Genomic DNA, 14,772 nt, shown 5'->3' with positions numbered 1-14,772 from the left:
CAACACTATGAAGCATTATAACCAGGTATAACAATGATATGATGCATTATAACCAGGTATAACAACACTAGGATGCATTATAACCAGCTATAACAACACGATGATGCATTATAACCAGGTATAACAACACTATGAGGCATTATAACCAGGTATAACAACACTATGAAGCATTATAACCAGATATAACAACACTATGACGCATTATAACAAGGTATAACAACACAATGATGCATTATAACCCGGTATAACAACACTATGAAGCATTATAACCAGGTATAACAACACTAGAATGCATTATAACCAGGTATAACAACACTATGAAGCATTATAACCAGGTATAACAACACTATGATGCATTATAACCAGCTATAACAGTCTGCTCTGTATTTACAATGCTTTATAACAGGTGCTTCCAGACTACCGTAAGGGCTTGATGAACATCCTGCCCAGAGGTAAAGTCTCTGAACAGCTTTTCCTCCAGATCTCTAAACTATCAGCTCTACAACACAGAGCCAAGGACATGACGTTCATACCCAGCATGTAAGAACACATATTACAGTGCATTATGGGGGAGGTGGTTGCCATGTACAGTGCATTATGGGGGATGTGGTTGCCGTGTACAGTGCATTATGGGGGAGGTGGTTGCCGTGTACAGTGCATTATGGGGGAGGTGGTTGCCGTGTACAGTGAATTATGGGGGAGGTGGTTGCCGTGTACAGTGAATTATGGGGGAGAAGGTTGCTGTGTACAGTGCATTATAGGAGAGGTGGTTGCTGTGTACAGTGCATTATGGGGGAGGTGGTTGCTGTATACAGTGCATTATGGGGGAGGTGGTTGCCGTGTACAGTGCATTATATTGATATTACACCACATAGATATTAAACTATATAGATATTAAACTATAGAGATATTAAATTATAGAGATATTAAACTATATAGGTATTAAACCTTATAGATATTAAACTGTATAGATATTAAACTATATAGATATTAAATTATATAGGTATTAAACTATACAGATATTAAACTATAGATATATAAAACTATACAGATATTAAACTATACATATATTAAACTATACAGGTATTAAACTATAGATATATAAAACTATACAGATATTAAACTATACATATAGTAAACTATACAGATATTAAACTATACCGATATTAAACTATAGATATATTAAACTATACAGATATTAAACTATACAGATATTAAACTATACAGATATTAAACTATACAGATATTAAACTATACAGATATTAAACTATACAGGTATTAAACTATACAGATATTAAACTATACAGATATTAAACTATACAGATATTAAACTATACAGGTATTAAACTATACCGATATTAAACTATAGATATATTAAACTATACAGATATTAAACTATACAGGTATTAAACTATACCGATATTAAACTATAGATATATTAAACTATACAGATATTAAACTATACAGGTATTAAACTATACCGATATTAAACTATAGATATATTAAACTATACAGATATTAAACTATAAAGATATTAAACTATACAGATATTAAACTATATAGATATTAAATGATATAGGTATTAAACTATACAGATGTTAAACTATAGATATATGAAACTATACAGATATTAAACTATACAGATATTAAACTATACAGATATTAAACTATATAGGTATTAAACTATACAGGTATTAAACTATACAGATATTAAACTATAAAGATATTAAACTATATAGATATTAAACTATACAGATATTAAACTATACAGATATTAAACTATATAGATATTAAACTATACAGGTATTAAACTATACAGATATTAAACTATATAGATATTAAACTATACAGGTATTAAACTATACAGATATTAAACTATAAAGATATTAAACTATACAGGTATTAAACTATTTAGATATTAAACTATATAGATATTAAACAATTTAGATATTAAACTATTTAGATATTAAACTATATAGATATTTAACCATATAGATATTAAACTGTCATAGTTGAAGTGTACATATGATGAAAATTACAGGCCTCTCTCATCTTTTTAAGTGGGAGAACTTGCACAATTGGTGGCTGACTAAATACTTTTTTGCCCCACTGTTTACATTAAACTATATAGATATTAAACTATAGAGAAATTAAACTATAAATATATTAAACTATACAGATATTAACCTATACAGATATTAAAATATACAGATATTAAATTTTACAGATATTAAACTATACAGATATTAAAATATACAGATATTAAACTATACAGATATTAAACTATACAGATATTAAACTATACAGATATTAAACTATACAGATATTAAAATATACAGATATTAAACTATACAGATATTAAACTATACAGATATTAACCTATACAGATATTAAAATATACAGATATTAAACTATAGAGATATTAAACAATACAGATATTAAACTATACAGATATTAAACTATACAGATATTAAACTATACAGATATTAAACAATACAGATATTAAACTATACAGATATTAAACTATACAGATCTTAAACTATACAGGTATTAAACCATATAGTTACTCACAGAGTAGAAGACAGGTGTGTTCCATCTCAATGTATTCTATCACTTCCTCTCTCTAAACTCTTTAATGACTTATATCCTGTCTACCCAGCCTATTCCCTCCACACTGCCCACTTCCTCTCTGCTGAGAAGGGCTGGGAGGTGTGAAAGACCGTGTGGTGATGTAAGGGGGGTAGAGAGAGAAGAATGCTTATTTGAGTTTTTCTTGCCATAATATGGATTTATAGGGCTATCTTCTGTATACAACACCTACCTTGTAACAACACAACTGATTGGTTGAAACGCATTATTAAGAAGGAAAGAAATTCCACAAATTAACTTTTAACAAGGTGCACCTGTTATTTGAAATGCATTCCAGGTGACTTCCTCATGAAGCTGGTTGAGAGAATGCCAAGAGTGTGCAAAGCTGTCATCATGGCAAAGGGTGGCAATTTGAAGAATCTAAAATCTAAAATATATTTTGATTTGTTTAATACTTTTTTTGATTACTACATGATTCCATATGTGTTATTTCATAGTGTTGATGTCTTCACTATTATACTACAATGTAGAAAATAGTAAAAATTAAATAAAACCCTTGAATGAGTAGGTGTTCTGACACTTTTGACTGGTACTGTAAATATTCAGACCATTTACTCAGTACTTTGTTGAAGCACCTTTGGCAGCGATTACAGCCTAGAGTCTTCTTGGGTATGACGCTACAAGCTTGGCACACCTGTATTTGGGGAGTTTCTCCCATTCTTCTCTGCAGATCCTCGCAAGCTCTGTCATGTTGGATGGGCAGAGTTGCTGCACAGCTATTTTCAGGTCTCTCCAGAGATGTTCCATCAAATTCAAGTCCGGGCTCTGGCTGGGCCACTCAAGGACATTCAGAGACTTCTCCCGAAGCCACTCCTGCGTTGTCTTGGCTGTGTGCTTAGGGTCGTTGTCCTGTTGGAAGGTGAACCTTCGCCCCAGTCTGAGATCCTGAGCGCTCTGGAGCAGGTTTTCATCAACGATCTCTCTGTACTTTGCTCCGTTCATCTTTCCCTCGATCCTGACTAGTCTCCCAGTCCCTGCCGCTGAAAAACATCCCCACAGCAAAATGCTTCCACCACCATGTTTCACCGTAGGGATGGTGCCAGGTTTCCTCCAGACGTTTCCTACAGACTTGGCACTCAGGCCAAATAGTTCAATCATGGTTTCATCAGACCAGAGAATCTTGTTTCCTCATGGTTTGAGAGTCCTTTATAACAATGTGTTTTCGCTTTTTCATCATGAGGTATTGTGATGTTATTATGGGGTATTGTGATGTCATTATGGGGTATTGTGATGTCATTATGAGGTATTGTGATGTCATTGTGGGGTATTGTGATGTCATTATGGGGTATTGTGATGTCATTATGAGGTTTGTGATGTCATTATGGGGTATTGTGACGTCATTGTGGGGTATTGTGACGTCATTGCGGGGTATTGTGTGTAGATTGATGAGGACAAAATGTAATATAATCCATTTAATAAGGATGTAACGTAACAAAATGTGGAAATGGGTCAGAATACTTTCCAAATGCACTGTATACAGCAACACCTCTCCCAATAATCAGTAACCAGTAATCTCTCCATCATCTCTATGTAATCTCTATGTAATCTCTAGGTAATCTCTCTGTAATCTCTCCGTCCTCTCTCCATCATCTCTATGTAATCTCTCCATCATCTCTATGTAATCTCTATGTAATCTCTCCATCATCTCTCCATCATCTCTATGTAATCTCTCCATCATCTCTCCGTAATCTCTCCATCATCTCTATGTAATCTCTACATCATCTCTATGTAATCTCTATGTAATCTCTCTGTAATTTCTCCGTCCTCTCTCCATCATCTCTATGTAATCTCTATGTAATCTCTATGTAATCTCTCCATCATCTCTCCATCATCTCTATGTAATCTCTCCATCATCTCTATGTAATCTCTCCATCATCTCTCCATCATCTCTATGTAATCTCTCCATCATCTCTCCATCATCTTTATGTAATCTCTCCATCATCTCTATGTAATCTCTGTGTAATCTATCCATCATCCCTATGTCATATCTAAGTAATCTCTCCATCATCTCTCCATCATCTCTATGTAATCTCTATGTAATCTCTACATCATCTCTCCATCATCTCTATGTAATCTCTCCATCATCTCTATGTAATCTCTCTGCAATCTCTAAATCATCTGTATGTAAACTATCCATCATCTCTATGTCATCTCTATGTAATCTCTCCATCATCTCTATGTAATCTCTGTGTAATCTCTCCATCATCTCTCCATCATCTCTATGTAATCTCTGTAATCTCTCCATCATCTCTATGTAATCTCTATTTAATCGCTATGTAATCTCTATGTAATCTCTCAATCATCTCTCCATCTTCTCGATGTAATCTCTATGTAATCTCTCCATCATCTCTATGTAATCTCCCATCATCTCTCCATCATCTCTATGTAATCTATCCATCATCTCTATGTAATCTCTATGTAATCTCTCCATCATCCCTATGTCACATCTAAGTAATCTCTCCATCATCTCTCCATCATCTCTATGTAATCTCTATGTAATCTCTACATCATCTCTCCATCATCTCTATGTAATCTCTCCATCATCTCTATGTAATCTCTCTGCAATCTCTAAATCATCTGTATGTAATCTATCCATCATCTCTATGTCATCTCTATGTAATCTCTCCATCATCTCTATGTAATCTCTCCATCATCTCTATGTAATCTCTATGTAATCTCTCCATCATCTCTCCATCATCTCTATGTAATCTCTCCATCATCTCTCCGTAATCTCTCCATAATCTCTATGTAATCTCTCCATCATCTCTATGTAATCTCTATGTAATCTCTCTGTAATTTCTCCGTCCTCTCTCCATCATCTCTATGTAATCTCTATGTAATCTCTATGTAATCTTTCCCTCATCTCTCCATCATCTCTATGAAATCTCTCCATCATCTCTATGTAATCTCTCCATCATCTCTATGTAATCTCTCCATCATCTCTCCATCATCTTTATGTAATCTCTCCATCATCTCTATGTAATCTCTATGTAATCTATCCATCATCCCTATGTCATCTCTAAGTAATCTCTCCATCATCTCTCCATCATCTCTATGTAATCTCTATGTAATCTCTCAATCATCTCTCCATCTTCTCGATGTAATCTCTATGTAATCTCTCCATCATCTCTATGTAATCTATCCATCATCTCTATGTAATCTCTATGTAATCTCTCCATCATCCCTATGTCATCTCTAAGTAATCTCTCCATCATCTCTCCATCATCTCTATTTAATCTCTATGTAATCTCTACATCATCTCTCCATCATCTCTATGTAATCTCTCCATCATCTCTATGTAATCTCTCTGCAATCTCTAAGTCATCTGTATGTAATCTATCCATCATCTCTATGTCATCTCTATGTAATCTCTCTATCATCTCTATGTAATCTCTATATAATCTCTCCATCATCTCTCCATCATCTCTATGTAATCTCTATGTAATCTCTCCATCATCTCTATGTAATCTCTATTTAATCGCTATGTAATCTCTCAATCATCTCTCCATCTTCTCGATGTAATCTCTATGTAATATCTCCATCTCTATGTAATCTCTCATCATCTCCATGTAATCTCTCCATCATCTCTATGTAATCTCTCCATCATCTCTGTGTAATCTCTATGTAAAATCTCCATCATCTCTATGTAATCTCTATGTAATCTCTCCATCATCTCTATGTAATCTCTATGTAATCTCTATTTAATCTCTATGTAAACTCTATGTAATGTCTCCATCATCTCTCCATCTTCTCGATGTAATCTCTATGTAATCTCTCCATCATCTCTATGTAATCTCCCATCATCTCTCCATCATCTCTATGTAATCTATCCATCATCTCTATGTAATCTCTATGTAATTTATGTATTTATTAATTTATTTTACCTTTATTTAACCAGGTAGGCAAGTTGAGAACAAGTTCTCATTTACAATTGCGACCTGGCCAAGATAAAGCAAAGCAGTTCGACAGATACAACAACACAGAGTTACACATGGAGTAAAACAAACATACAGTCAATAATAAAGTATAAACAAGTCTATATACAATGTGAGCAAATGAGGTGAGAAGGGAGGTAAAGGCAAAAAAGGCCTTGGTGGCAAGGGAAATACAATATAGCAAGTAAAACACTGGAATGGTAGTTTTGCAATGGAAGAATGTGCAAAGTAGAAATAAAAATAATGGGGTGCAAAGGAGCAAAATAAATAAATAAATGAAATACAGTTGGGAAAGAGGTAGTTGATAGGGCTAAATTATAGGTGGGCTATGTACAGGTGCAGTAATCTGTGAGCTGCTCTGACAGTTGGTGCTTAAAGGCTAGTGAGGGAGATAAGTGTTTCCAGTTTCAGAGATTTTTGTAGTTCGTTCCAGTCATTGGCAGCAGAGAACTGGAAAGAGAGGCGGCCAAAGAAAGAATTGGTTTTGGGGGTGACTAGAGAGATATACCTGCTGGAGCGTGTGCTACAGGTGGGAGATGCTATGGTGACCAGCGAGCTGAGATAAGGGGGGACTTTACCTAGCAGGGTCTTGTAGATGACATGGAGCCAGTGGGTTTGGCGACGAGTATGAAGCGAGGGCCAGCCAACGAGAGCGTACAGGTCGCAATGGTGGGTAGTATATGGGGCTTTGGTGACAAAACGGATTGCACTGTGATAGACTGCATCCAATTTGTTGAGTAAGGTATTGGAGGCTATTTTGTAAATTACATCGCCAAAGTCGAGGATTGGTAGGATGGTCAGTTTTACAAGGGTATGTTTGGCAGCATGAGTGAAGGATGCTTTGTTGCGAAATAGGAAGCCAATTCTAGATTTAACTTTGGATTGGAGATGTTTGATATGGGTCTGGAAGGAGAGTTTGCAGTCTAACCAGACACCTAAGTATTTGTAGTTGTCCACGTATTCTAAGTCAGAGCCGTCCAGAGTAGTGATGTTGGACAGGCGGGTAGGTGCAGGTAGCGATCGGTTGAAGAGCATGCATTTAGTTTTACTTGTATTTAAGAGCAATTGGAGGCCACGGAAGGAGAGTTGTATGGCATTGAAGCTTGCCTGGAGGGTTGTTAACACAGTGTCCAAAGAAGGGCCGGAATAACACAGAATGGTGTCGTCTGCGTAGAGGTGGATCAGAGACTCACCAGCAGCAAGAGCGACCTCATTGATGTATACAGAGAAGAGAGTCGGTCCAAGAATTGAACCCTGTGGCACCCCCATAGAGACTGCCAGAGGTCCGGACAACAGACCCTCCGATTTGACACACTGAACTCTATCAGAGAAGTAGTTGGTGAACCAGGCGAGACAATCATTTGAGAAACCACGGCTGTTGAGTCTGCCGATGAGGATGTGGTGATTGACAGAGTCGAAAGCCTTGGCCAGATCAATGAATACGGCTGCACAGTAATGTTTCTTATCGATGGCGGTTAAGATATCGTTTAGGACCTTGAGCGTGGCTGAGGTGCACCCATGACCAGCTCTGAAACCAGATTGCATAGCAGAGAAGGTATGGTGAGATTCGAAATGGTCGGTAATCTGTTTGTTGACTTGGCTTTCGAAGACCTTAGAAAGGCATGGTAGGATAGATATAGGTCTGTAGCAGTTTGGGTCAAGAGTGTCCCCCCCTTTGAAGAGGGGGATGACCGCAGCTGCTTTCCAATCTTTGGGAATCTCAGACGACACGAAAGAGAGGTTGAACAGGCTAGTAATAGGGGTGGCAACAATTTCGGCAGATAATTTTAGAAAGAAAGGGTCCAGATTGTCTAGCCCGGCTGATTTGTAGGGGTCCAGATTTTGCAGCTCTTTCAGAACATCAGCTGAATGGATTTGGGAGAAGGAGAAATGGGGAAGGCTTGGGCGAGTTGCTGTTGGGGGTGCAGTGCTGTTGACAGGGGTAGGAGTAGCCAGGTGGAAAGCATGGCCAGAAGTAGAAAAATGCTTATTGAAATTTTCAATTATGGTGGATTTATCAGTGGTGACAGTGTTTCCTATCTTCAGTGCAGTGGGCAGCTGGGAGGAGGTGTTCTTATTCTCCATGGACTTTACAGTGTCCCAGAACTTTTTTGAGTTAGTGTTGCAAGAAGCAAATTTCTGCTTGAAAAAGCTAGCCTTGGCTTTTCTAACTGCCTGTGTATAATGGTTTCTAGCTTCCCTGAACAGCTGCATATCACGGGGGCTGTTCGATGCTAATGCAGAACGCCATAGGATGTTTTTGTGTTGGTTAAGGGCAGTCAGGTCTGGGGAGAACCAAGGGCTATATCTGTTCCTGGTTCTAAATTTCTTGAATGGGGCATGTTTATTTAAGATGGTTAGGAAGGCATTTTTAAAAAATATCCAGGCATCCTCTACTGACGGGATGAGGTCAATATCCTTCCAGGATACCCCGGCCAGGCCGATTAGAAAGGCCTGCTTGCTGAAGTGTTTCAGGGAGCGTTTTACAGTGATGAGAGGAGGTCGTTTGACCGCTGACCCATTACGGATGCAGGCAATGAGGCAGTGATCGCTGAGATCTTGGTTGAAGACAGCAGAGGTGTATTTAGAGGGGAAGTTGGTTAGGATGATATCTATGAGGGTGCCCATGTTTAAGGCTTTGGGGAGGTACCTGGTAGGTTCATTGATAATTTGTGTGAGATTGAGGGCATCAAGTTTAGATTGTAGGATGGCTGGGGTGTTAAGCATGTTCCAGTTTAGGTCGCCTAGCAGCACGAGCTCTGAAGATAGATGGGGGGCAATCAGTTCACATATGGTGTCCAGAGCACAGCTGGGGGCAGAGGGTGGTCTATAGCAGGCGGCAACGGTGAGAGACTTGTTTTTAGAGAGGTGGATTTTTAAAAGTAGAAGTTCAAATTGTTTGGGTACAGACCTGGATAGTAGGACAGAACTCTGCAGGCTATCTTTGCAGTAGATTGCAACACCGCCCCCTTTGGCAGTTCTATCTTGTCTGAAAATGTTGTAGTTTGGAATTAAAATGTCTGAATTTTTGGTGGTCTTCCTAAGCCAGGATTCAGACACAGCTAGAACATCCGGGTTGGCAGAGTGTGCTAAAGCAGTGAATAGAACAAACTTAGGGAGGAGGCTTCTAATGTTAACATGCATGAAACCAAGGCTATTACGGTTACAGAAGTCGTCAAAAGAGAGCGCCTGGGGAATAGGAATGGAGCTAGGCACTGCAGGGCCTGGATTCACCTCTACATCGCCAGAGGAACATAGGAGGAGTAGAATAAGGGTGCGACTAAAAGCAATAAGAATTGGTCGTCTAGAACGTCTGGAACAGAGAGTAAAAGGAGGTTTCTGGGGGCGATAAAATAGCATCAAGGTATAATGTACAGACAAAGGTAAGGTAGGATGTGAATACAGTGGAGGTAAACCTAGGTATTGAGTGATGAAGAGAGAGATATTGTCTCTAGAAACATCATTGAAACCAGGAGATGTCATTGCATGTGTGGGTGGTGGAACTAATAGGTTGGATAAGGTATAGTGAGCAGGACTAGAGGCTCTACAGTGAAATAAGCCAATAAACACTAACCAGAACAGCAATGGACAAGACATATTGACATTAAGGAGAGGCATGCTTAGTCGAGTGATCAAAAGGGTCCAGTGAGTGGAGAGGTTGGTTGAGGGTCACGGCGATTTAGACAGCTAGCCAAGCCAACCGGTAGCAAGCTAGCATAGGATGGAGTCTGTTGTTAGCCACCTCTTGCGTTCGGTCAGTAGATTAGTGGGGTTCCGTGAGGTAGAGGGGATTAATCCAAATCACACAACAACAACAAAAATAAGAACAATAGATATAGTTATAGAGGCCCGAGAAGAAAACATAATAATAATAAAAATAAATAAATTGTCCGATTGTCTATTCAGATAGCAGCCGGTAAGACAGCTAACGGTTAGCGGGCCGCAGATGGGCGTTCAGGTAACGTCGCGACAGAGGAGCCAGCCGGATCTCCTTCAGGTAGATAACGTCGGCAGTCCAGTTGTGAAGGCCCGGTGGGGCTCCGCGTAGGCAGTGAAACGGGTCCGGATAGGTGACTGCAGCCCAGGAGTGAATGATGGAACTCAGGAGTGATTGACGGAGCTGGCTAGCACCGGAACAATCGATGTTTGCTCCGGAATCGACGAAAGCCGACTGTCACACGGATAGCAGCTAGCTAGCTGTGAGATCCGGGTATGAATGTCCAGAGAGCAGTTGAAATCCAGGGACATGGAGAGAAAAATTGGTCCGGTATGTTCGTTCCGAGCCGCGCTGCGCCGTACAAAACTGGCGATAGATTTTCGAGCTAAAGGATAGCTGATGACCACAAACCGTGGTTAGCTGAATACTAACGATTTGCCAGTAAAGAAGCTAACTAGCTTCTGATTAGCTTCTGGATTAGCTTCTGGGCTAGCTCCTGGCTAGCTTCTGGCTAGTTTCTGGCTAGCTTCTTGGAGTTTCTGGCTAGCTTCTTGGAGGATTACAGATCTGAGGTAAATAATAATTTTTTATAAATATAAATTGGTGAGGCTGGTTGCAGGAGAGTGTTTAGAAGATGAGTTGATGGAAAATAAAAATAAAATGTATGTGAAAAAAGTTGTAAATATATATATATACAGGACACGACAAGACGAGGACAAAAGACGTCTGAACTGCTATGCGATCTTGTAATCTCTCCATCATCCCTATGTCATCTCTAAGTAATCTCTCCATCATCTCTCCATCATCTCTATGTAATCTCTATGTAATCTCTACATCATCTCTCCATCATCTCTATGTAATCTCTCCATCATCTCTATGTAATCTCTCTGCAATCTCTAAGTCATCTGTATGTAATCTATCCATCATCTCTATGTCATCTCTATGTAATCTCTCCATCATCTCTATGTAATCTCTATGTAATCTCTCCATCATCTTTCCATCATCTCTATGTAATCTCTATTTAATCGCTATGTAATCTCTATGTAATCTCTCAATCATCTCTCCATCTTCTCGATGTAATCTCTATGTAATCTCTCCATCTCTATGTAATCTCTCATCATCTCTATGTAATCTATCCATCATCTCTATGTAATCTCTATGTAATCTCTCCATCATCCCTATGTAATCTCTATGTAATCTCTACATCATCTCTCCATCATCTCTATATAATCTCTCCATCATCTCTATGTAATCTCTCTGCAATCTCTATGTCATCTGTATGTAATCTATCCATCATCTCTATGTCATCTCTATGTAATCTCTCCATCATCTCTATGTAATCTCTATGTAATCTCTCCATCATCTCTCCATCATCTCTATGTAATCTCTATGTAATCTCTCCATCATCTCTATGTAATCTCTATTTAATCGCTATGTAATCTCTATGTAATCTCTCAATCATCTCTCCATCTTCTCGATGTAATCTCTATGTAATCTCTCCATCATCTCTATGTAATCTCTCCATAATCTCTCTATAATCTCTATGTAATCTCTCTGTAATCTCTATGTACTTTTCCATCATCTCTCTGTAATCTCTATGTAATCTCTCCATCATCTCTATGTAATCTCTACGTAATCTCTACGTCATCTCTATGCAATCTCTCCATCATCTTTATGCAATCTCTCTTTCATCTCTATGTAATCTCGCTGTCATCTCTATGACATCTCTATGTAATCTTGCCGTCATCTCTATGTCATCTCTATGTGATCTTTACATAATCCCTACGTCATCTCTATGTAATCTCTATGTCATCTCTATGTAATCTCTATGTAATATCTACATCATCTCTACGTAATCTCTCTGTCATCTCTATGTCATCTCTATGTCATCTTTATGTAATACCTCCGTAATCTTTTTGTCATCTCTATGTAATCTCTCCGTCATCTCTATGTCATCTCTATGTCATCTTTATGTAATACCTCCGTAATCTTTTTGTCATCCTCATGTCATCTCTCCGTCATCTTTTTGTCATCTCTATGTAATCTCTCCGTCATCTCTATGTCATCTGTCCGTCGTCTTTACGTCATCTCTATAATCTCTGTGTCATCTCTATATAATCTCTGTGTCATCTCTATGTAATATTTTCATCATCCCTATGTAATCTCTATGTCATCTCTCCATCATGTCAATGAATGTAAAAAAAAAACTACCTAGAACTGAGAAACATTAAAAATATATATATATATATATTTATCCTTTCATCCTTTCTCTCGCCAGCCATGAGTTGTCGGAGTACATCCCCCCCCTTCTGTTTGGGAAGCAGCCCCCCCAGGCATGGGTCACCATGGTAACGCAGCACATGCAGCAGGTCCAGACCCTCAACCCGCACCAGGCCAAAGCTCAGTTTCTGGGTACGACACAGACACACACCTAACACACACTAATACACATACAATACATATACAAAAGTATGTGGACACCCCTTAGTGGATTTGGCTATTTCAGCCACACCCATTGCTGACAGATGTATCAAATCGAGCACACAGCCATGCAATCTCCATAGACAAACATTGGCAGTAGAATATCCTTTACTGAAGAGCTCAGTGACTTTCAACGTAGCTCTGTCATAGGATGCCACCTTTCCAACAAGTCAGTTGGTCAATTTTCTGCCCTGCTAGAGCTGTCCTGCTAGAGCTGCCCCCGGTCAACTGTAAGTGCTGTTATTGTGAAGTGGACATTTTCAGGAGCGACAACGGCTCAAACAGCGAAGTGGTAGGACACACAAGCTCACAGAACAGGACCGCAGAGTGGTAGGACACACAAGCTCACAGAACAGGACCGCAGAGTGGTAGGACACACAAGCTCACAGAACGGGACCGCAGAGTGGTAGGACACACAAGCTCACAGAACAGGACCGCAGAGTGGTAGGACACACAAGCTCACAGAACAGGACCGCAGAGTGGTAGGACACACAAGCTCACAGAACAGGACCGCAGAGTGGTAGGACACACAAGCTCACAGAACAGGACCGCAGAGTGGTAGGACACACAAGCTCACAGAACAGGACCGCAGAGTGGTAGGCCACACAAGCTCACAGAACAGGACCGCAGAGTGGTAGGACACACAAGCTCACAGAACAGGACCGCAGAGTGGTAGGACACACAAGCTCACAGAACAGGACCGCAGAGTGGTAGGACACACAAGCTCACAGAACAGGACCGCAGAGTGGTAGGACACACAAGCTCACAGAACAGGACCGCAGAGTGGTAGGACACACAAGCTCACAGAACAGGACCGCAGAGTGGTAGGACACACAAGCTCACAGAACAGGACCGCAGAGTGGTAGGCCACACAAGCTCACAGAACAGGACCGCAGAGTTGTAGGCCACACAAGCTCACAGAACAGGACCGCAGAGTGGTAGGACACACAACCTCACAGAACAGGACCGCAGAGTGGTAGGCCACACAAGCTCACAGAACAGGACCGCAAGAGTGGTAGGCCACACAAGCTCACAGAACAGGACCGCAGAGTGGTAGGACACACAACCTCACAGAACAGGACCGCAGAGTGGTAGGACACACAACCTCACAGAACAAGACCGCAGAGTGGTAGGACACACAAGCTCACAGAACAGGACCGCAGAGTGGTAGGCCACACAAGCTCACAGAACAGGACCGCAGAGTGGTAGGCCACACAAGCTCACAGAACAGGACCGCAGAGTGGTAGGCCACACAAGCTCACAGAACAGGACCGCAGAGTGGTAGGACACACAAGCTCACAGAACAGGACCGCAGAGTGGTAGGCCACACAAGCTCACAGAACAGGACCGCAGAGTGGTAGGACACACAAGCTCACAGAAGGGGACCGCCGTGTGCTGAAGCCTATAGTGTGTAAACATCATCTGTCTTCGGTTGCAACACATCACTACCGAGTTCCAAACTTTCTCTGGAAGCAACGTCAACACAATAAGTGTTCGTAGGGAGCGTCATGAAATGGGTTTCCATGGCCGAGCAGCCGCACACAAGCCTGAGATCATCATCATGCTCTATGCCAAGCGTCGGCTGGAGTGGTGTACAGCTCACCGCCATTGGGCTGTGGAGCAATGGAAACGCGTTCTATGGAGTGATAATTAACACTTCACCGTCTGGCAGTCCGATGGACGAATCTGGGTTTTGGCGGATGCCAGGAGAACGCTACCTGCCCCAATGCATAGTGCCAACTGTAAAGTTTGGTGGAGAACGCTACCTGC

The 14,772-nt window shown here is 40.2% G+C and overlaps 1 protein-coding gene across 1 annotated transcript in view; it reads left to right on the top strand.

Annotated features, from left to right (window-relative positions):
• LOC139424171 (unconventional myosin-XV-like) overlaps nucleotides 1-14,772 on the top strand; it is a 136,730-nt gene that overhangs the window by 119,435 nt on the left and 2,523 nt on the right. Inside the window, exons 62-63 of the mRNA XM_071175854.1 lie at nucleotides 407-540; nucleotides 12,800-12,933. Coding sequence (XP_071031955.1) covers nucleotides 407-540; nucleotides 12,800-12,933 — 268 coding nt within the window. The remainder of the gene's footprint in view (nucleotides 1-406; nucleotides 541-12,799; nucleotides 12,934-14,772) is intronic.

This window comes from Oncorhynchus clarkii, chromosome 13 (genome assembly GCF_045791955.1).
Source record: "Oncorhynchus clarkii lewisi isolate Uvic-CL-2024 chromosome 13, UVic_Ocla_1.0, whole genome shotgun sequence".
NCBI classification, from domain to species: Eukaryota; Metazoa; Chordata; class Actinopteri; order Salmoniformes; family Salmonidae; genus Oncorhynchus; species Oncorhynchus clarkii.
Note: the sequence above shows the minus strand (reverse complement) of the source record. Positions and strands in the feature narration are given on the sequence as shown.